Source organism: Dryobates pubescens, chromosome 4 (genome assembly GCF_014839835.1).
Source record: "Dryobates pubescens isolate bDryPub1 chromosome 4, bDryPub1.pri, whole genome shotgun sequence".
Classification (NCBI taxonomy): Eukaryota; Metazoa; Chordata; class Aves; order Piciformes; family Picidae; genus Dryobates; species Dryobates pubescens.
This window is the reverse complement of record NC_071615.1, coordinates 21212424-21235785: the sequence shown is the minus strand read 5'-3', so window position 1 is coordinate 21235785 and position 23362 is coordinate 21212424. Positions and strand designations below refer to the sequence as shown.

The following is a 23362-nucleotide window of genomic DNA, read 5'->3' as shown; positions in this document are numbered from 1 at the left end:
GTCTTCTTGCAAAGCTTCTTTGAAGGTGGGGGAGGTGAGGGCAGGCAGAAACCTTCCTTTGAGTGGGGCTTGGTAGGGCTTCTGCATGTTCCTGGAAAAACACAGTGCAGGCTTGAGCAGCCTGGAGTAGCATGACACTTCAGCCACTGCCCTGCTGCCACTGTCACTTCCCAGGGAGTGGTGAAGGATGCAAATGGAGGAAGATGGAAACAGTTGCTTGTTGCATTCCCATAATCTTGGGTTTAGGTAGAGTGAACTGATACAAGGTAAGAAGCTCCTCACTCCAGGTTCCCTGCAGTGCATGTCCCAGCCTGGCTGGCTTCAGTGGCTTTAGGTGGAACATCCAGCTGTAGGGTCAAGGATGGGACTGGTTGCTCACAGAATTGTTAGGGTTGGAAGGAACCTCAAGGATCATCTAGTTCCAGCCCCATCTCAGACTGAGCCAAAGGCAGCACCTTCTCTTTAAGCATGAAAGATAGGGATGGAACTTAAAGCTTGTATCAAGTTGACCTGTGATCAGCTTTTCCTGAGGAGAAGGGCACTGCCCTAAGTGATTAGCTGGCATTTAATCACAAAATCGAAGTTTAGCCTCGCTGGCAGTAAATGAAATGGGGTGAAAGAACTTTGCCTGCAATAGAGGATAAAAGGGCTGTGAAAAGAGCAAAGAAAGCACTTTAGGCCTGCTAGGAAACTGATTTTATTTAGTGTTAGACCTCAGACACTCTGCTGTCTGCAGGGCATTCTGCCAGCCCCTGGGCCAGTGTCAGAATTATAAGTGAAGGTGCATTGCTTCAAGCTAGGATCAAGGCTTTGAATCCATCCAGCATTCCTTGGAGTGCATCACTGAGCAGAACCTTGGTTCAGGCTCTCAGCCCCTGAAGCTGGCATTCTGCTGCCCTTACATCTTTGCAGTTAGGTGCTTGGCCTGGTCAAGCAGCTCCCACCTGGCAATGCTGGACAGATGCACTTCGTCTGGCCCATCTGCCAGCCGCAGTGTCCGGAGGTAGGTATACCTGTGCCACAACAGCTGGATTAGGGGCAGCCTTTGAAGAGCACCACCCACAGGAGGGGCTCTGTGCAGCCTTGGCTATGGGCATCTGCAGGGAGGCACAGAAGCTACTGCAGTGAGGGCTTCCCTGTAGGGCTGAAAAGCATAGGCTGGACACAGGCAGCTTCTCCCCAGAGGCACAAGGGGTAAGATTGAGCTGTAGAAAAGAATCTTCTTGCTGCTGCTATCAGCTCTTTGTGGGTCCAGTGCCAGGCTTGCCTTGTGTGGTCTGTGCTTTGTAAGGGTCAAGCAATGCACTGACATTGCAGTTGAGTTATTAAAGCAGTTGCTTGGAGGTGTGTGGACTTTCCCTCTGTGACAGCTGGGGGCTAACAGCACCTGCTGCTGTCAAAAAATCACTGAACAGGCATGCTCACTACCGCTCGCTCTGCCTTTACTCACATGAAAGCCAGAGGCGAATCCTGGGAGACACCAGCTGCACCATACACTTGGATTGCAGTGTCAACCACCTTGACCACAGCTCGAGGAACAACCACTTTGGTCATGGCTACCTGCAGGTGGAAGAGAACTTGTATTAGCAGGAGCAGTTTCCTAAGCAAGTGCACACATTTATCTGGCAGCTCAGGATCTTGCACTATGCTGCTTTCTCTGGCTAAGGTAAAAGTGTTTCCAGTCTTCTGCCAATCAAAAGCTCACCTTAAGGCTGTTTTCAACATAAAGTTATGCTCCGGGGTCAGCAGGATAACCTTTGGCAAGATGGTTTAGCTTATCTGAACCAGGTGAATGCACAGATTCTGTATCCCCTGTGCCCCGGCCTAAAGCTCAAGCAGAAGTTACCTCTTTCCTTGCTTTCCTGTTGCCCAAGGCATCGATCTTGCTGGCTGTGTGCAGGGTGAGCAGTCGAGCCTGGTTGATGCTGAGGCGGCATTCAGCAATCCAGTGGGCAATCACCTCCTGCAGCAGCCCAAGCCAACAAGTCAGTGAATGCCTCCTGCTGTGTCTTGGCCTACCTGCCTTAAAGACCACAGCCCAGCTCCTCCCCCTCTGCACATTCAACTCCCGGAAGACTCCTGTGCAAATTAAAGCTACACCATGCGTGTACTCTACTAGGGAAAAAAATGCCACTTGATTGCAGAAATCCTGAAGCAAGAGCCGTTCTTTCCCTAGCAGGAAAGAGGACATAGGGGAAAAATACCCCCAGATTCTGGCAGGGTTTCATTTCCTGGTCAGACCTGCTCACCCTGTTCCTGGAGACCTTCAAATCCTGTTTTTTATTGCCTCTTGCTCAGACTCAAACCCTCTCTCTCACAGGCACCAGTAGACAGCAACTGGACTGTCAAAGGGGAGAGCAATTCGTTCTGTTTAGCCAACACAGCACCAGCAATAGTTCAAGACAGCCAGGCAGGCAGCTGCAGGGTGGTGCCTGCTGCAGCTTCCTGCTCCCAGTGATGATCAATGAGTTAACTCCCCTGATCCAAAGCCTCACCCACCCTCTCTTCCCTCTGGCTCTGTACAAACAGATTAACATAACCCTTGCCAGACCCTAATTCAGTTTCCTCTTTCTGTTGCCTCATTTCCAAATTGTCCTGCCAGCCTCACATGTCACAGCCCCACCTCTACATGCTGATGGTCCCTATAAAAAGGGGATAGTCACCTTTTTGTTATGCCAGAAACCTCTCTCTCACAAAACATTTCCCTTCTAGAGCAAGGCCATATATCCTAATAGGGTCTTGCTTTGGTCTGTGCTTTGATCAATTCTTTGTGTTTACTTATGAGAGAAATCCAAGTTTTAGTCAAATTTAGACCCTTCACTGTCTCTAGCAAGCACAAGCAGAGATGTGCAGGAGACAAATCTGAAACAGAAACGTGGTGAATTCATGTTGTAAGCAGAGAAGCATAAGCTGCAGCTCTAAAAAGCTGCCTATCTGAACTGACCCTGAGAGAAAAACCCACAGCACAAAAACCTGTATCAAATCCAGCACAGGAGCAGGAAGCACTGCAGGGAAAGAACCTCAAATCCCAGAGGTTACAGTGACAGAGGGCAGCCTCACACTGATTGTCCCCTTGCCACCCAAGGCTGGGGCACAGCTCTACCAGTGTCCATTCTCAGAGCACCAGAGGCTGCATGAACTAGCAGGATGCTGGCTGGAGCAGCAGAGGCCAGGGCAGTGCTCACGTGCTGGTACAGCTTCTTGCCAAACGTCTCCCTCTGCGCCGCACGCTGGCACAGGAGCTGCAGGGCAACTTCAGCTGCACCGAGGGACCTCATGCAGTGGTGGATCCGGCCGGGCCCAAGCCGACCTTGGGCTATCTCAAACCCTCTGCCCTCACCTGGTTGGAAAGACAAACAGGCACATGCAGAATCCATGCTTCCCTCCGTGACAGGACCTGTGGCTCTAAGCAGAAGTGGCATCATGGCACAGAGCCAGGAACAAGCTTCTTACAAGTTTGTTCTGCAGAGCTGGTGCTTATCTACTCCAAGCAGATCTCTCCTGACATACTGTTTGGTAATAATACTGCAGCACAAAACATGCTGAGAAGGTTTCAGAGAGGGTTTGATTTACTTAGATGTCATCAATCTTACATTGAAAGATACATCTATCCACGAACTTTGGCATAAGAATCTAGGGAAGACTTGGAGGAGTCCAGGCCCAAGAGAGAAAGCTTTCAGGGAATGAAAACAGCAGAGAGGAAATAGAAGCAATTAGGATTTGGAGTAAGTGAGAGGAGCAAAGCTGTCCCTGCAGAAGGCCACAGTTCTGGCCTGCTCATTCTTTCATTAATAATTCTCAGTTCTGTTTACTTTACAAGCACCCAGACTTGGGTGGCCATGACTACAGCAGAAGGCTACGCGAACCTAAACCACCACCTCCTAAAGCTTGGTTCCCTGCTGCATGCACTCCAGAGGAATGAAACGGAACCCACCCAGGATGATGTTGGAGACAGGCACACGCACGTCATTGAAGTGTATCTCAAAGTGTCCTCCATGGATCTCATCTACAGAGACAGAGACCTCAGTTCGTGAGCCTTTCTCTGTCCATGCAGTTTGGTGATGCATTTCATGCACAGTCTCTAGCACTACTGCAGCTTGACACAGCTGACAAACACATGAGAAACGCTGTCACCTACCCAGGTAGCCAAACACTGAGAGGGGTCTGATCAGCCTCAGCCCTGGCGTGTCCATGGGAACAATAATCATGCTGTGCTGCTTGTACCTGATCAAGGCATAAAGAACAAGTCTGGATGAGCTTGGAGTCTCCTTTCTGTCCCTTCCCTCCACTTCTCTGTCCTCACTCTAATACTTGCACAAAGCCAACACTAAGATTCACCTCCACCAGTTGCAGCCATCCTGCCTTGTGCCATGTGGCATATTGCTCCTCATCTTCTCACTATAGGCCTTTGCAAACAGTCCCTCTGCAGCCTTCTTGTAGCCCCATTCAGATATTGGAAGGCTGTTATTAGGTCTGCCTGGAGCCTTTTCTTCTCCAGGCTGGACACCTCCAGCTCCCTCAGCCTATCCTCACAGCAGAGCTGCTCCAGCCCCTGATCATTTTTGTGGCCCTCTTCTGGATCCTCTCCAGCAGGTTTATGTCCTTCCCGTGCTGAGCCAAAGCTGGCTGCAAGACTGCAGGTCTCAGCAGAGCAAAGTGGCAGAATCCCCTCTCTCTATCTCCTGCCTCACTGAATAAGTCAACAAGCAAAAATGTACCATTGGCATCTAAAACACCACAATCAAAAAAGCTTCTTCTGTCACTTCTGTACCGCCCAGTCCATTTCCCCCTCCCACCCCTTTCCTTCTTGTTCTCTAAACATGTTGATCATCACCACATTGGCTTGCCCACAGCTTAGGACAAACATCCCCATGTTTAAATTCCTTCAGAATCTGGAAGGTCAGTTATTAGTCAGACTGATCTGGAGGTGACACCCCGGGGCCCTAGGGTCAGTCTTCAGTATCACACAATCCTCTTATGAGCTCCTGTTAGCTTCCAAAAGCTCAGGAGATGCCACCGTCTGCACAGATGCTGGACAAACCTTCCTGTCTGCTGTAAGCAAGTTACTGTTTACTTCTTAATGGAACATAAGATATCCTCTCAGTGGAATCTGGGCTAAGATCCAACCTGGAGATAAATGCTCCAATTCTTTTGCCTTACTAGCTGCACGCCTTCAGTGGGCCCAGTCAGGAAGCACTGCATTCATCACTTGCACAAGTTGCATTTGGGAATGAGCCAGGCAGTGTTCCGTCTGCTTATTCGAGATGTGCAGTGCTCTCTGCTCTCATAGCTTCACATCACAAACAGCTTTCTAGGCCTACAGGCAACTTTGGGATCAGCCCAGTAGGTAACTGCAGGTCTCTGGCCTGCCACTTGGACTCACCCTGCTCAGGGCAGTTCTAGGGTTATTAGCATTGAAGCAAGCTGTTGCTTGAACAACTCATCCAGACTAAAACTAGCCTGACTAAGCTAAAGGTAGTAAACCCCCAGCTGATCACACAGCTGCACAGACTAGGGCAGTGCCATGAGGAGGAGGAAATGCACAGATCTGAGCTGGTAACAGTGAAGAGAGCAGGAGGCCGGCAGCACAATGGCAGCTTGGGCAGCAACACACACAGGCACAGGTTTAAAACTCCCCTCTAATTCACCACAGCTGATCAAGGCAATCAGTGGTGTTTCAGGCAACAATGTTAGCAAGCAGTGACTCTTCCAGGAAATAAGCTTAGGTAACTCTTTGGATGTCCCAGAAATCCTTACCTGGATGCTGAGGAGTTTCTGGTTCTGCCCATGACAATTGCAACTTTGCAATTTGGGTCACCAGCACCTTAAAAATGTCACAAACAAGAAGAGTTTTGAATATAAAAGCCTCAATGTAGAATCAAATCAAGTTTCATACACACAAATCCTGCTCCCTCCCCTCTGTGCTGCAGCAGAGGCAGTAGCCTCCCTGTTCATACCCTGAGTAATCAGACAAACAAAACATCTATTGCCTAACACCTAAAGGGAGGGGAACAAAGAACAGCCAAACACCCAAACCCTGCAGGATCCAGCTCCACTATCTATTCCAGTGAAAAGAGAACAAGAGAGGACTCGAAATAGAACCTAATGACTTCTGTTTCCATCACAGCTAAGCAAATAGCACGATACAAAAAGACTCCTCAAGGTGAGATGCTGTTGTTTCAGAACTAAGGCTCCATAAACCACAAAGACCTAGGTGGGCATGAAATGCTGGCCACGTTCTACACTAATTATGCATATCAGAGTTCAAAGGTTAACTGTGATGACTTTGCTGCTACTTCATTAACTTCTCTGGGATGAAAGGTTTTTTTCTGCTTTATGCAAATGATTTTAGTTCACACCTCAGGGGAATATCTGGGTGGAAACCATCACCTGAAAACAATCTGCTAACACTTCATCAATAACAATGTTTGAGACCCTTCTCTTTAGCATTTCAGTGGAGGGGTCCTAAAGAAGACTCCACTGTTAATGCCAACAGCAGCTGATCTCTAGCAGCCTTAATTCTCCCTATCCTTTTCCCCCAAGGTTTCTCGGTACTCTCACTCCTCACACAAACAATGAAGCCAGAGGAAAGCAGGCAGGATCACACCTGAGGGATGCAGCAATCTCTACTTTCGTCTTTGCCATCTCAATGCAGATGTTGAACTCTAGAGAGGGTTAATTCAAGCTCTAACCTGTACAACTCGGTTTGCTTTGAGATCAGAAACAAAGGGGACTTCATCTTCTCTGGCAGGCATTATCACAAAGCTTGGGAGGCTCTGCTCCAGACAATGCCTGGCTTTGACCTGAAATACTTCCTCCTCCTCGGAGCCACTGCAATGCCAGGAAATAGGAGACTGACTTTGTACTGATACCCACTGCCTGCTTTGAGTGCTCTTTACTCCCCCCTTTTGCAGAATCCATTGCTTTCAAGCAGGGTTATATTTGTGGTTCAATGCTAAAAAGCTAAAATACAGGAGTGAAAAGTTGGGGTGAGCAGAATAAATCAGCCTGATTAGAAAGGGTAGATCTGAGGTAGTTGGTTTCTATGGACAAGTGCCACAAGTGGGTGACCAACCCCACAATAACATCGGGTACACTGCACTGTGCTACCCTGCAAAGAGAGCTGCTGGAATCTGCGGGGATATTTCACTCCTTTCCAAGGAAGGTAAAGAATTGCACAAGTGCAACTCTCCCACAGGGTGCAGAACTATCTGTCATACTCTGGCCAACAATTTACCACTTGTTTTCACATCTTCTCTGTCACCCTCCTGGTCTGGTTCAGTACCACATACTAAAAGAGCAAACTCCCCCAGCTTACAAAAAGCAAACTCATCCTTCTGCTGCATCCCCTGGAATCTTGCTTTAAGAAGGGGACATAAGGATCTTGTAAAACCTGATATAGGCAGACACCAAAAGCACAGCAGTGCCCCAGGTAACTGCCCTAGGCAGGCATCCCACTCTTCTCTCTTTTTTCATCTTTTAAAAGTGTGATTTGATAGAAGCCTTTTGATGATGCAAAAAGAAATACTTGAACTTTCAGGAATAAACCAGCCAACACCTCAGTGAAAAAGTAAGAGAGTCCTGACGTTCCAAACCCACTCACACTCTGGTTGGAACCAGGGGTGGGGGGACAGGGGCATGAAGTCTGTTCAACAGGAGAAGAGTTTCCAAGAAAGCAGGAATTTTGTTTATTTTTAACTGGCAAGTCAAAATGAAAGTGCAACTGACTTCCAGAGGAGGGTGTGGTGCTCAAAGACAAAATGCAAAGTGTCAGCCTAACTCCAATCACTTCACTGAAGCGCATCCCAGCTGCCGAACCAGCTGCTCATCTGCTGACAAAAGGTTAGTTTGGTTTTCTGACTTACTGCTCTGCATGTTGAGTGTGATACTTTCTTATGTAGTTAAGCTGGCTTTAGTGAGACATCATTGCACTAAGCCGCGCTCATTTTCACTCTTCAAATTAGACTTGTTCAGGAGAAGCACAGAATACTGCTTAATTCTGCTGAAGCTGGGGATAGTAACTTCATTCAACACTTGTCCAATCCCTGCCAAGTTTAACCACACAGAAATGGTGAAGGTGCATCTAAAGGGAATGCTGCAATAGCTGTGCAAGGGAACATGCCAGGCTGCCTGCTAAGAGATCTATGAACATACTTCCTAGCAACAAGCACTTGAGGAGGAGCTGAGGTTCTGAGCCTTTGGGTAGCGGTGGGCAGTTCTTTGTCATTATACCCTCAGTTGTCTCCAGCTGCAGGGTGCACAGCACCCATAGCAATCCTGTAAATGGTGCCATGCTGGCATGGCTTACTGTGTGGGACAGAGACTAGACTGATCCTGTCCCAGCACTGCTCAGTGACTGACTCCCAGGGCACTGGATCTGCTCTGCCTTACGTAATGGGCATGTACAAGTGCGCCTGAGAAACAGCATGGACAGGAAAGGCAAGTATGAAAAGGTTTGTTACACAGAAAAGGGAGAACTATCAGCTGCTGCATTCCAGACACTGTTTCTGTCAAGAATTGAGATCAGCCAGAAGCATATCAGGCAGTGGAGCACAGTGCTTGGCACAGCTGAACCCCTTTGTGAGATACAGGCTTCTGAAGTCTGCACTCAAATGTTTCTTGCTTTGCTTTCAAGCAGCTTTGCCAGTGATCCACATTGATTAAGCATTCCCAGATGGGTTCTGTAACAAGTGCTTTAGTCTACAACCAAATCTTTTCAGTGGAATTGTTAATTTGCTTCTCATCTTGGCCAAGCAGAGTAAACTCTCTTGGCAGCTGTTTCCTTCTACCAAAACCACCCCAATCCAAACAAGATATATTTGCTGCTGCTGTCTGAACCTCTCTCCAGCTGCAAAAGATTGCCTCTGCTGAAAAGATCCTGCTAGCAGACTGAAGGGCAGAGAGCAGGCATCCCCTGCCAAAGTAACAGACAGAGTTACTGCACTTTTCCATTCTGCACACATCCTTTAGTGACACATCACAAGACCAAGTTTTTAACCACTGATTACTCCTATTTTAACAGGAAGTGTTTTGAAACTTTACTAAAATAATCCAAAGTCATTAAGAATGAGGCCAAACCAGCTCGTAACACACTTAAAACAAATGTAGATAGATTCACAAATAGCAAACCCAGAAATGATTCATTTTTCCCTACTGGGTTGGTTTGCATTGCTGAATATGAGCTCAACCAGTAACATTTTTCCTGGTAGACAGAATACATTAAAAAAAGTTAAGAAATAGTGTTTCTAATAAAGGTTTGGCAGACCTTCATTTAAACCCTGGTCTGAACACCACAAACTGTGTTTGGAGGTTTTTTTCCAGATTGAAAAAGCCAAACTGTAGCCATGGGGCAGAGTATCAGATAATAATCTGCTGGCAGTAGCACTGGCCTCACATTCTGAAACACTGCAGATGCTAACCAAGGATGAAGTGCTTTTTGTTCTCAGCTACTTTCTGCCACTACTGTTCAGAAACCCTCATGCCATTTATAAAATAGCATAGCATAGCATAGCATAGCACAGAACAGACCAGACCAGACCAGGCAGGAGGAGACCTTCAAGATCATTGCATCCAACCTATCATCCAACACCACCTAATCAACTAAACCATGCAACCAAGCAGCGTATCAAAAGGAAACAGAGTTCTGCAGGACCGTAGTGCACAACAGAAAGCATTCCAGCAAGTTGGTGAACATGCTTCCAGAAGAAGAAAATACAGTAGGAAAAGAACACTCCAACTACCACCCTAAGCCGGCAGCGAGAACACAGCCACAGTGTTTACAGTGTAAATCTGTCAGGAGACAGCATCTGAAGAAAGAGCTGAGGTTCTGAGCTGTTTGGATTATCTGTGGGCAGTTCTTTGTCACAACACCCTGAGCAGCCTCCAGCTGCAGGGTACAGAGCACCCACAGCAATCCTGTAAGCAGTTCCACATAAGCATGGCTCACTGTGTGGAATGGAGACTAAACTAAGCCTATTCCAGCACTGCTGAGAGCCTCCAGTGCTGTGCTTTGTGTAATGGGCATGTGCAGGTGTGCCTGAGAAACAAGCACAGCCTCCCTCTGCTACGCTTACATCCATATTTGCCAGAATTCATGGCAGCAAGCACCTCTGCTCACCTGTTAGCATTGCTCACCCATTCATGACAGCATTTGCACTCCTTTGCTTTGTGGAGGCAGCTGCCATGTAAGCCCTGTAAAGGTGCAGAATAATTCATTTTTAAATGGCATACTGTCAAACACAACTGAGTCTGCAGCTGAGGAGCTCTCATTGCTTCAGCTGCTGAACATGGAAACCTGTGAGGTTGCACTGCAGGCAGCCTGCAATTCCCTGCATTCCAGCTGAACCCCTTCCACTAGCAGTGCACACAGCCCATTTCATGCAGGACTTTGAGGTGGTCTCTCCTGCCTCCATCACTGCCTGCTTGGATTATTTACAAATGAATCTTCAATATCCAACTTCTTCAAACTTGAGGCGTACAAGCAGCCTTGAGAAAGGGGTTTGTTTCCACAGGCACTGTAAGAGTTAATAACAGTATTATTTCTCTGCTGCTCCCTTCTCCCTCCTTTCTTTTTTTTTCCCCTCTTGACTTGCAGCTTTACCATGGGCTGGGATACAAATAACTCAAGTGATTACTGGATTGAGGATGAGGAGGATCTCAACTCTATTATAGACTACAATGCATATGAGCTCCTCTGTGAAAAAAGTGATGTGAGGAATTTCATTAAGTTATTCCCCCCAGTGTTCTATGCACTGTCTTTTACCCTTGGAGTGGCTGGGAATTCCCTGGTGGTGGCAATTTATGCCTACTGCAAGAAAGCCAAGAGCAAGACAGATGTGTACATCATGCAGCTGGCCATTGCTGACCTGCTCCTGCTCTTCACACTGCCCTTCTGGGCAGCCAACGCAGTGCGGGGCTGGGAGCTTGGGAACTCCATGTGCAAGCTCACTTCCTCTCTGTACACCATGAATTTCAGCTCCAGCATGCTGTTCCTGGCCTGTATCAGTGTGGACAGATACAGGGCCACTGCTGAACCCCAGGGTCAGAGAAGAGCTGGCAAGCACTGCAGTGTCACTTGCCTCTGCGTCTGGCTCTCTGCCATCTTCCTCAGTATCCCTGAACTGGTGTTTAATCAAGTCAAGAAGCACAACGACAGGAATGAATGCCTCCCTGTATTTCCCATGAACATGGAAACACTCTTAAAAGCAACTATTCAAATCCTGGAAATCACCCTGGAATTTCTGCTTCCCTTCCTGGTCATGCTGATCTGCTACTCAGCGACTGCTCGAGCGCTCTTCAGGTCTGCCAGTGCCAAGCAACGAAGACCCTTCCTGGTCCTGCTGGCAGTAGTGGCTGCTTTCATTGTCACCCAGCTGCCTTACAACGTGGTGAAGTTCTGGCGAGCCATAGACATCATCTACATGCTGATCACTGACTGTGATGCAAGCAAAACTGTAGACATTGCACTCCAGGTCACCAAGAGCATAGCTCTGTTCCACACCTGCCTGAACCCCCTTCTCTACACCTTCCTGGGTGCCTCTTTCAAAATGCATATTATGAAAATTGCAAAAAACTATGGACACTGGAGAAGGCAACGGCAGAAGGGAAGGCTTGAAGAAGAGTCCATGAATTATGAAGACCATACTGAAGAAACCACCAGCTTCACTATATAGACTCTCCATTACCCTCCTTATATTATATAGCCATGGGAATTATTTACTGATCCTGGGGGGATTGCTTCAGAGCTTTTCCTCTTTAAGACAACTTGCAGACATGTTTCTGAACCTGCAGACACACCAAGACACTACAGTGCTCTTCAAAGTGGAACATGAGGCAAGAACTAAATACTAACATTCCTAGAAACATTTGCTTTAAAAAAATCCCACAAAACCCAAACACCTCAAAACTCCCAAGATTTAAGTTTAAAAATACCACAGTATTAGGCAATTAAATAACTGTGTGACAAACAATCTGTGTCTGGACATCTCATTAAGACCAAAAAATAAACCATCAGCAATAAACCACCAGTACAGGCACTTTTGTACCTAAAGTGACCTCCTACAGACTTTTCCACTACTTCCTTAGGAAATGAGATGCCCAGCTGGGAGCAACTGACCCAGAGAAGACACTCTCAGGCCAAGAGCCAAGGTGCCTCCTTTACTGTCAGTGTTGCAGAAGGAGAGCAAGCACTACCTTGTGCTGAGTGTAGGTACTGCACAAGCACCTACAAAAGGCACGTGCCACCCTCAGAGATACACATCAAACTGCCATCACAGGTATGGGTAAAAAAAAAGACTGGGTGAGGCACTCAGTGCCATGGTTTAGTGGATTAGAAGGTACTGGGTGATTGGACTTGATCATCTCAAAGCTCTTTTCCAATCTGGTTAATTCTGTGATCCTGTAAAGAAGTGAACAGTACTGCAACATGAAAGACACTTGCCACTGACAGTAGAACCCCTTGATCTTTCTGGGAAGGTCAGCCCCAAAGCATCACAGGGTGGTTTGAAAAGCAGCCAAATGTTACTGTAACTACACAGCACACTCCTGACAGACTAGCTGCCAAAGCCAGCTTCATAACAACCAGAATTTAAAGGCTATGGCCATAGACATATAAATTACCTAATAAGGACAACTTCAAGCAACAATAGTAGCATTCAGTCTGTAAACAAAATAGAGGTTGAAGACTGGGCCCAAACTGGATTTGAGTCTTGCACTTCATTGCGTAGAACAAAAGCTGAGTTCAGCTCTTTCCATTATTTGCATTCTATTGCCTTTACTCAGGAAGATTCAATTTTCCATCTCAGAAATGGAACATAAATATTTTGGGTTTATGAGCTCTTGGAAAGAGCTGTAGAGACTTCACCATTCTTACTGAGATTTTCCACACTCACCACTGCTCCACCACTTCTTGCCATTGATCACATAACTGTCTCCATCTCGCTCAATGCTGCATTGCATATTGGTGGCATCACTTGAAGCCACATCCGGCTCTGTGTCAAAGGAAAAACAATACAAATACTGAAACCACTGAATGAAGTGCACAGGTAGTGCCTCCCCCACAAGTACTGGGACCTAGATACACCCCACTGACACTGCACACAAACAGAATGTTGAGAGGACATGAAGCAAGTACACAATGTTGTGCGTGGTACTTCCAGGTTCTGTCTTGAAACCTCCACCTCCAACCCGCTGCAAAATCACACAGCTTCAATCACAACCACCATGTTTGTGTCCAGTTCTATGTTCTGAAGAACCCCATCACAAAAAAGTGCGAGTTCTATGGTAAACCCATTGTGTGGTACAACACAATGTATTTTACTGGTACTGAAAATAAATAGAAAGTAAATACTAATTAGTGTAACCCTCAGGGAAGGGCAGTAAGGGTGCTTCACTTTGCATTCACGCTGAACTTTCTGCATCTGCCACGGGAAACTTCTGACAGCTGCCTCTAACTTTCTCCTGGAGAACAAATTACCTGTCATGCAGAAGCAAGAACTAATCTTCCCTTCTAGGAGAGGCTCCAGCCACTTCTTCTTTTGCTCTTCAGTGCCATACATGTGCAGGACCTCCATGTTTCCTGTGTCTGTAAGAGACCAGCAGCATCTTTACTTCAAGCCAGACAATTTGTAAGGCTTCAGATGCCCAACTTCTAAATGCTCTCAGTGCTGTAGCTGCAAGACAGAGTTGCCAACCTGGTGCCTGGCAGTTGAAAACCTCAGAAGCAAAGAAGCACCTCCCAGTCTCCTCAGCTATTAGCGCATAGTCAAGCTGGCTGAGACCACTGACATCTGGGAGAAAAAGGTTCCACAGACCTTCTGCTTTGGCCATTTCCTGTTGAAAGCATCACAGAGAAATGTTGGCAAAACCTCTTAGAAAAAAACATAATCATCAGTGAATTCTGCCTTGCTGCCTTTTCTTCCTTCCTAACATCCCATCCACCATACCTGATGCCTTTTCTCCAGCAGCTGTTTTCACTAGGTGCAGCCTTTGCCCAAGGTCAGACACACCCCTTACAACTCACTTTTGCTGCTCTCCTCTCTTGTCTCCCTCACCTCCTTTTGCACACTCCTCCTTCCTTTCCTTTCACTGTGTCTTTCCATGCAGAGTAACTCCTCAGCAGAACAGGCCAAATGTTCTTAACACTGTCAGTGCCTGTTTCTTTCACTACTGGAGTGTTATGAATATTTACTGTCTCATACCTTCAGTCTCTCAAGCAGAAGCGGTTTCTTCCATTTTTTCTCTGCATTTCCATGTCCAGCATAGTATTCCATTATTTCCTTAGAGAAACAAGCAAACACATGCTGTTGAAATCAAGGACAAATATAACACACACAAGTAATAGTGTGTTGTCTTCTCCAGCCCTACACACCAATAAACTCCAAAACCAGACATAGGCTTTTATTATGCAGTTGGCTGCATTATAGAATTAAACATGCAATTGGAAATCCAACTGCAAGCTATTCATTTTGCAAGACTTTAAATGCATCATGGAGATGACCCCAATCAGTGCCTTATTCATACAGGGAAATTATTTGGGATAGTCTGAAATATGTGATGATAATGGTAGAAGGCTAAAGTTTTCTGATGACACAAGTAACCATTCATAAATAGGTTTACAGAAGCTTTTACCTTCTCAGCTGGATATATGTGCTGCTTCATGAACTGCTTGACTTTCAGCAACATTTCCTGGCCCTTCCTGCTTTGATGGAACAGCTCTCCAGAACTGCTGTGATGTGTGCTGCTGAAAGCTGACCTGGAAAAGAACATTCAAGGCAATAACAAGACCAGATTCTCCCTCATAATAATGTAAGCTGCCTTATCAAGGCATTTAAATAAGTGAAGACATTGTAAAGGCTTTGGTTTGCCTTTGACCAGTAATTTAGACCATTCTTACCTTTTTGAGAGCTCTAAGCCTCTCTCTGCCAAAGGCTCTACAACTTTACCAAATGCATGACTATTCTCTGCAGAAGCATTTCCAAGGAGGTATCTAGCATATACACCCTGGAAATCAAGAGAAAGATGTCTGTGGTACAATTATGGACTCAAAGTTGTGTCTTCAGTGGATTGGTGAATTCCTCAGTCATGAAAGTACCACTTAAATACACATTCTTAAAATAAAAATAGCACCTGGGTTTTACTGGCACATGTTAATGTTGGGTTTGGTCTATTACTGATAAAATGCAGATGTTCCCCACACAGGAGAAAACAGAAACAAAGCGAAACACAAGACACAATCCAGCAAAGCCAAAATAAAGGCAAAGAGAAAGGAAGAGGTAAAAAAGAAAAACAAACCAAAACACACAACGGCTTAGCCCACATCTGGTATGCTGCTTTCATGCAGCAACTCATTAAAATACACTTGAGCCCTGCAGTGGCTGATTATCTATTAAAGAGTTCCTTCTACTAACAATGAATCAAGGAAGTTTATTTTTTTCCTATAATCACATCTCCAGTGTTCATAATACACAGCTTTTGTCATCTGTACCAACAGCATCTTATTTGTTCTGTTGTCTGCCCTCACAAGAGTGCAGAAACTGAAGAGACCCTTTGATTCTTAGTAATACCCCATTTAAACTAGCCAGGGAACACAAAAAAGGGAACAACAAAATTGCCTGCATAGGGGAAAATAAACAACTGGTTGATAGTGGGCTGAATGTGAGACAGCAGCGTGCCCAGGTGGCCAAGAAGGCCCATGGCATCCTGGCCAGCATCAGGAAGAGTGTCCCTGTACTCAGCACTGGTTAGGCCACACCTTGAGTCCTGTGTCCAGTTCTGGGCCCCTCAGCTTAGGAAAGATGTTGAGTTGCTGGAATGTGTCCAGGGAAGGGCAATAAAGCTGGGGAGGGGGTTGGAGCACAAGCTCTCTGAGGAGAGGCTGAGGGAGCTGGGGTTGCTTAGCCTGGAGAAGAGGAGGCTCAGGGGAGACATTATTGCTCTCTACAACTACCTGAAGGGAGACTGTGGCCAGGTGGGGGTTGGTCTCTTCTCCCAGGCAACCAGCACCAGAACAAGAGGCCACAGTCTCAAGCTGCGCAGGGGAGGTTTAGGCTGGATGTTAGGAAGAAGTTCTTCACAGAAAAAGTGATTTGCCATTGGAATGGGCTGCCCAGGGAGGTGGTGGATTCACCATCACTGGAGGTGTTTAGGAAGAGACTGGATGGGGTGCTCAGTGCCATGGTTTAGTTGATTAGATGGTGTTGGATGATAGGCTGGACTTGATGATCTCAAAAGTCTTTTCCAACCTGGTTAATTCCTATTCTATTCTATATCCACATTCTCTTTGGTTTTATCCTGCTGCTCTAAGCAGCTGGCTGTATCTAACACAATGTGCTTAATGTGGCAAGAGTTCTTGGGCAGTTATCAGCCATAAGAATCCAAGGTATCGCTTCTGCAGGAACCAGCTGAAATGGAATGGTCCCAGGTAATTTTTACACTGTTGTTCAGATTTTGAACAAGTCTCCCCAACTACAAACACTCTTCACAAAAAGGTGACATTTCAGCAAACATGAGAGTATTACCTGAGATATTGCTGCCAGCTTAAAGTAAGACAAAGCAAGGAAAAAATTGATGTTGGGTAAAGCAGTGCTGATACCCCGGCAGCGGCAGTACACTGAAACCAGCTCTTCAAACGAGGGAGTGTCTACAAAAAAACCAACAGAATATTTGACAGTACTCAGCATTTGCTGTATTCTTTCCACTTTATTCTTCAAACAGTCCAACAGCTTTTCAGCTTTATGAGCTGCTCCATTTACATCACAGACCCCATGATTTATCATGGGTACACCAAAAGGAAATAGGAGCTGTCTGAATCGCAAATAAGCATAACACTTCCCCCCATTCCTCACCTCCACTCTAGTCAGGAAATGAACTTCACCATGGGTTTGGGTTTTTTTCTTTTGGTTGGGGGTTTTTGGCTTGGTTTTTTTAAATTTATGTTTCCATTTTCTTCTATTATCTCCAAGAAAGGTTCAACAGCTCTACAGAAGCTGCAGCTTCCTCAAACAGGGCTGCCTTAGGAGTCCCTACCAGTGAAGATAACTATGGACAAGTTCTTTTCAAGTGTAAAATGATGTGCTTATTAATCTTATTATTGCTCATACAGGTAACATACTAAATAGAAATCAAGCTTGGCATTCAACAGAAAGATTACAGTTTCATACCTATGGTGCCTTTGAAACCCAAGAAAGTTCCTTCACCTAGGTCCCCAACAGCTGGAGGCCAGAAGTGGAAGAGAGTGGCGTAGGCTAAATCTGCTAGTGGATGGCCAGTAGTTGAAAGCTCCCAGTCCAGGACTGCCAAGACACGAGCCTTAAATAGAAATAAAAGCTGGAATGCTGGAAGATAAATTCCCTCCATCTACAAATGCACAACCCACTTAGCACCCAGCAGCTTTATTTGGTTACTGTGTTTCAAAACACAGGCTGTACCCATCCTCAAAAGCAGCTCCTCTTGGTGCTATGTCAGGATTTGCAACGAAATCACATTCATTTAGCGGCAGAAAGCCAGGCACTTTGCAATCAAAATCTCATTAAATTTTACATTTGAGTGGCTCTGTCACAAACTTCTAAACTCTTCTAGTCAAGTATGGCTGAATTAAAATACCCTAAAGAGCAGCAGTATTGCAGTTGGAGCTTTGCTCCCAGTACCTAACACCATATAGAGAGTGCAAAGAAGAGTGAAGTTCTCTGCTGTTCCTTTCAAAGATGCATCATGCACTACGATACCCACACAAATGTACCATCACGTGGTAGGAGCACATAAAAAAAAAAAGAAAAAGAGAGAACCAAAACCCACTAAACATGCACAGGGGTTCCAATTACCTCTGTTGGATGGAAGATGATGTTATCTATTCTGAAGTCCCCATGAATCAGTTTTTCTTCATTATCATCAGATGGCAAGTTGTTTGCCAGCCACTCAGCCAGCTTGTTCATGGCAGGAATGTCTGCCTGAGCAGCTGCCTCATACTGTCTTCTCCACGTTGATACCTAAAGAAATACAAACACTGCAGTGGGTTTTCCAGCTGATTCACAACCTCTTCAAGAGCTCAAAATCCTGAAGCACACAAAGCTTCCAGGCTTTGACTATTACCCCAGTACCCATAAATTCAGTCAAGTCCAGCACCTTTGCATTTGCAAACATAAGATCAAAAGATGTAACAAAAACTACCTCTGTTATCTATTTCAATCCTACTTACACAGCCCCAATCTACTACTCTAAAGGCAAACTATTACAATTCCCCAAGTACAGCATTGCAGAATTATGAGTGCAGCAGTAACTCCGTACTGCACACAGATAACTGAAGTGAAGGTGGGTTTGGTTACTTTCAAAAGTCATTAACCATCCAGCTTGCAAATCAAATAAATCCTCAAAGATGAGATGAAATAAGAATTTTTTGAAGGGCTGTACCTGTCTCCTGCAGTATCCTGGTCCTCTACCATATCCTTGGAGACCTAGAGACTTTACATCAAAGGAATGCAGCAAGGCCAAAGTTTCTATCATTGCAATGTACAAAGCTGAGCGCTCTGCTGTGCCTACTTCAGGCAGTGACAAGTCTTGGAAGACACGACCCTGTAAACATCACAAACCAGGTGTTTGGTGGGATGCAGGCACCAGATGAGAGAAGAAAAGCTATACATGTCAAGAACAAAAGCAAATGCAGTGAGCCAGTGCTCCCTGTGGAGTCAAAACTTCCTTCTTCATTTACTTTATTTCTTGCCCAGGACAGATGAAGGATTCAAAGTAATCTCAGATTGTTAGTACACCATGTATCCATTAGAAGGTAAATAAAGCAACAGATGCATCCAGCAGATGAAAACCTGAGTTAGAGCACACAATCCAGATATCCTCAAGCCTGGATGTACCAAAAACATCAAACAGCAATGAAGAAAATTTTAAAATAAAAAAGGTATGTTTATTCAACACAATAAATGTGTGACTGTTTTCCAAGTTACAAAAAGTGCACTACTGTCCACCTCTGAACAAACATTACACATCCACAGCCCTAGAAATGGGAAAATGAGAAGCCTTCCTGCTGGTATAAAGGAATCACTCTGTTCTTGTCAAAACCAGGCAAACATTTCCAACATTAGTGTAATTCTTCATAGCTTTTACATTTTCTTGCTATTGATTAATGGGTTTTGTAGGAAGGTTAATTTAATCTACAGGAACTGGCCCACAAAGTCTTAAATCTCTAATTGCCCAGTGAAACTGATGATATGGTAGGGGGCAAAGAAAGGGGAGAGGCCTGAATTCAAACATGATACAGCAGCCTTTGAATCTCCAAAACCTAACAGAAACAGTATCAATCTGGCTGCAGCACAATCAGAGTAAGGAACCACAGAGCTATGCCATGTCCTTTATGAAATAAGTGCTTGACCTGAAACCTTGGTTTTCCAGAGAAGGTACTTAGTAAATGCTGGATAAGCTCTAACAGAAAGGTTTTCAACAATAAAAAGCAGCTTGTAGTACAGAGAAGAAAGAATCTCTCCCACTGGAACACCAACCTGCACGTGCTGCATGACATAAAACTCTGTTCCAATAACAGAATCATCACTGCAGTACAACAGGGGCTCAGGCACGGGAAACCCAGCTGCAAACAAGGCTTTCTGCACACGATACTCCCTGTCGACCTGAAGAGAACACAGAAACCTAGTCTGAGTGAACAGTCCCCAAACATACATGAGTACAACACATGACAACATACTCTGTGCATGTTTAGTTATCTATATAGCACAGAAAACTGGAAATGCTCCAGCAACTCACTGCATTTCTGGCCACGTTCACCAGCGTGCTGCACCATCATGTGCAGGATTCAGCCACCTGCAACACAATGGGGCTGAGCTTGATGGAGAATGTTACTCACCTTGTGAGCTCCAGGTAGAAGGGGGCCATGGGGCTTCTTCCTGAGCACGTAAGCCCGCTCACCCTTCTGAAGGTAAAAGGTAGGATTTGACTGGCCTGAGCTACAAGGAGAAAAACTGCAATTACTTATTAAATTCAAATCCTTGCAAACTTGGAACAGAAACAATGTAGAACACACTGTGACGTGATGTGCTGGGTTGAAGTTTCCCCCCAGCATTAACTCTGCCAAGACCAACTCAGAAGCAAAGTGGAAGCTGTATTTACAAGCAAAAACTACACTCTAGAATGGAATGCAATGAATATGTACAAAATATACAGGATTTACAATATTATACAGATATTTACTATTAGCAAACTACACAAAAACCCCCTAGTCAGAGACCAGGGAAGCTGTTCCACTGCCTCCCCTACCCCCCTGTCCCAAGAGAGAAGAGAAGCAGAGAGAAAAGCAATAGGCTAGACTTAACTAAACAACGCAGCCAAACCAAGGTCAGCCAGAAGCAGATTAGTCTCTCCTGAGCCAAGCAAACGGCAGAGACATCAGAAAAGAAGAAACAGTAGTTTAGGTACAGCCTGTTTCATGGCAGATATTTATCCCATGAATTTGTTTAGAATAATCTTTTGTTTTCCTTTTTACACACAATAGTGATTTGTTTGTATTTTTCTACTTTTCTGCTCAAAATCTGTAACTAAATTTTAAAGGCATAGCCTAAAACCACCACACTTGGCCTGAATAAAGTGGCAAAAGACAACAGAAAAGGTTAAGAGCTGGTTGGTCTGGGTTTGCTTTTTTAAAATACAGGATGCAAGTGATAGCAAGTGGAAGCTAGAGGTTCTATTCTATTTATTAAAGATGTCTTCTTTCACTGTAGCAAGGTCACAGATACTCAACTTGTTCTCCTGTGAAATGGAAATATCATCTCTCCTCCCGAAAGAGGCATCATTCATGTTCTCAAGGTATGCAGTAGATGTAAACTTCAAAGCTTTCCAGTTTGGAGGAAATGAAACAGAGCAGAATTCACACTAGCCCATAACTGCATTTGTCTCTAAGCACAGAAGAAGCTCTCCAAATAACTGATGCATTCTAGTAACAAGTCCCGCTGTATCCCAGCCTGACCATTACAGGCACTGGCTATGCTTAAGGAACTGCTTATAGAAATGTTACAGCTTTAAAGAATGATTACAGTGACAAGGAATCAGAGAAATTGAACATTCCAATCACATACATGCATAAAATAGGACAACCTAGTTTACAGAAGCTTATACAGTATTAACCAGGATGGAAAAGACCTTCCAGCTCATCAAGTCCAACTTATCACCCAACACCATCTAATTAAACCATGGCACTAAGTGCTTCATCCAGACTCTTTTCAAACACTTCCAGTGATGGTGACTCCACCACCTCCCTGGGTAGCCCATTCCAATGGCAAATCACTCTTTCTGTGAAGAATTTCTTCCTAACACCCAGCCTAAACCTCCTGTGGTGTCTCTGGCCCCAGGACCAGATGAACCTCCTTGTTCCCTACTTGAAAGTCTGCTTGCTTCTTTTCTCTGTTTGAAAGGCTCTTCTGCTGAGCACTCCAGCCCCAAAGCCTGGTCGTGTGAAATGTGTCTTTCTGTTTTAATATTTAATCTTTCATCAGTGCCACCTCATGCTTAATCCTAATGCAGCTTGGGCAAATCAATTCACCTCTCCAAGCCTGTGACAGGTATCAAACAGGGCTGGCATTATGGCAAGAACATGGACTCCCCCAGTCAAGCTCATCAACTCACTTTCCCCAAGGCTCAGTGCTATCTACATGCCTTCCTCTCCTCATTCTGGATCATTCTGACTTGGTCAAATAAAAGATTAGAAAACTATCAGAAAATTGAAGTCAAGTAGACTTTTGCCCTCATCCTCCCCACAACACTTCCATTTCCTCTGAGGCAGCTAGGGCATAGTCTGTAATAGTTTCACAAATGCACTGTATAAACACTCCGCTTTGCACAACAGAGCTGAAGCCTTGAAGCACAACTGCAAGACAAGTAGTGGAAGCATAAATATTGGCAATATTTCAGCAGATTTTACTATTAGCTGCTCAACTGAAGCAGACACAGGATAAGAATGCAGCTAAGGGTTCAATGGATGGTTTATATTTGCATCAGACAACATGGAAAAATTGTTCTGTTTGAGATAGCTGCAGCTAGAGCAGTTGATGTCATGCTTACAAAGGAATGAATTCATATTTTTAGTGACTTATAATCATTCACTCCCTATTTAAAGCCACAGAGCCACACTGCTGAACTGCTGATGCAAATAAACAAGATGTTCTGTGCAGCACAATGGCTTTGGTGCCTCAGTGCAGCATCTCACTGGCCAGTGCTTTGCTCTTGGGGCAAACGTGGGAATCTCAGCACAGTATCACACTGCTCTCACAGATTTGCTTGTGTGGCAATACCCTACAGACTTTGAAATGGGTTACTTAAGCCATATGCATGCTTCTGAATGTTACTTGTTATGCAATTCATGATCAACCTGGTAAAGGGAGCTTTACAAGCAGGCAATGAAACTATTAGTAGTCATGAGGTGTTGGGTGCCAGGTTGAACTTGATGATCTTTGAGGTCTTTTACAACCTTACTCTATTGCGGCATACGCCAACGGAGTGCACTACAGAGGACCAGACGTACATTCGAGCACGGCCTGAAGTCCGCCTAGCAGAGGCCTGCGGACAGACAAGTGCAGACGCGAGGTCTGGCCAGACCACAGGTCACCTTCACCGCCACCGTGAACTTTGACTTCTCCAGCTGCTCCCTCGACGGCTGCTGCCTGCCATCAGGGATAACGGGCCCTACGTCCGGTCATGATTCCCGCCGGGCAGCCAGCAAAGCCGCGGCTCCGCTCCTCAGCCCACACAGGCACCCTTAGGGCCCTCGCTGTGGCTCTGCACCTCAGGACGCCCCACAGACGAGGGCTCAGGCGATAGCCGCCCTGGAGGCCGCCCTTCAGCCCTCAAGGCAGTGTCGAAGCAGGAGAGCAGCCCGCCTTTTACCTGTACTGCCTGACAAGCAGGGTCCCCGCGGGCTGCCGAGGGAAGCCGGGCAGCCGGTTGTACAGGTACCGCTCCAAGCTCCCCTGGTCAAAGCGGTGCTGTGACCGCACCTCGCTAGTGCCCGGTTCGGCCGACATCCCGCTCACACCTCCCTGCGCCGGCAGCGTAGAACACACACCTGCCCACAGCGCCGCCACGCTAATGACGGAGCCGCCCCGCCCCGTACCGCCCCGTCCGGTGTCGCCACGGCAACCGGAGTGGCCTTGGTCCGTCAAGGAAAGAGGTCCCCAGCGCCCGACCAGTACGGCTCTCGCAGCCAGGGGCTTGTCCTGGAGGAAAGCCTCTCCTGGGAGGTAGTTGCCGCCTCGGCCGACGCTCGCACTCAGCCATCCCAGGGCCGTAACGCTGCCCGCCGTCGGGTGGCGGGAGATCCCGTGGCGAAGGGAACGCTCCGTGCAGCGTCGGGGCGAGC

The 23362-nt window shown here is 46.0% G+C and overlaps 2 protein-coding genes across 2 annotated transcripts; one reads left to right on the top strand and one right to left on the bottom strand.

Annotated features, from left to right (window-relative positions):
* Positions 1-679: 679 nt before the first annotated feature.
* On the bottom strand, positions 680-23047 carry ACAD11 (acyl-CoA dehydrogenase family member 11). Its single transcript, XM_009898339.2, has 20 exons — positions 22891-23047; positions 19862-19961; positions 19503-19628; positions 18406-18567; positions 17820-17984; positions 17160-17307; positions 16518-16639; positions 14894-15000; positions 14629-14752; positions 14199-14276; positions 13692-13830; positions 13475-13582; positions 12891-12989; positions 5758-5824; positions 4139-4224; positions 3935-4006; positions 3186-3340; positions 1847-1963; positions 1451-1560; positions 680-1013 (listed from the first exon to the last, which is right to left on the bottom strand). The coding sequence occupies exons 1-20, from the start codon at positions 23025-23027 to the stop codon at positions 899-901; spliced, it is 2337 nt and encodes a 778-aa protein (XP_009896641.1). The 5' UTR covers positions 23028-23047; the 3' UTR covers positions 680-898.
* Positions 7697-11830, top strand: ACKR4 (atypical chemokine receptor 4). Its single transcript, XM_009898338.2, has 2 exons — positions 7697-7842; positions 10595-11830. The coding sequence occupies exons 1-2, from the start codon at positions 7712-7714 to the stop codon at positions 11670-11672; spliced, it is 1209 nt and encodes a 402-aa protein (XP_009896640.2). The 5' UTR covers positions 7697-7711; the 3' UTR covers positions 11673-11830.
* Positions 23048-23362: the final 315 nt, after the last annotated feature.

Coding starts and splice junctions, on each gene's coding strand:
- ACKR4 (XM_009898338.2), top strand. CDS start 7,712: ATGAAAGTGCAACTGACTTCCAGAGGAGGGTGTGGTGCTCAAAGACAA. Junction 7,843..10,594: donor TGCTCATCTGCTGACAAAAG/GTTAGTTTGGTT, acceptor CTTGACTTGCAG/CTTTACCATGGGCTGGGATA.
- ACAD11 (XM_009898339.2), bottom strand. CDS start 23,027: ATGTCGGCCGAACCGGGCACTAGCGAGGTGCGGTCACAGCACCGCTTT. Junction 19,629..19,861: donor TTCTACCTGGAGCTCACAAG/GTGAGTAACATT, acceptor TGTTCTCTTCAG/GTCGACAGGGAGTATCGTGT. Junction 5,825..12,890: donor CAAGAAGTGGTGGAGCAGTG/GTGAGTGTGGAA, acceptor GACATTTTTAAG/GTGCTGGTGACCCAAATTGC.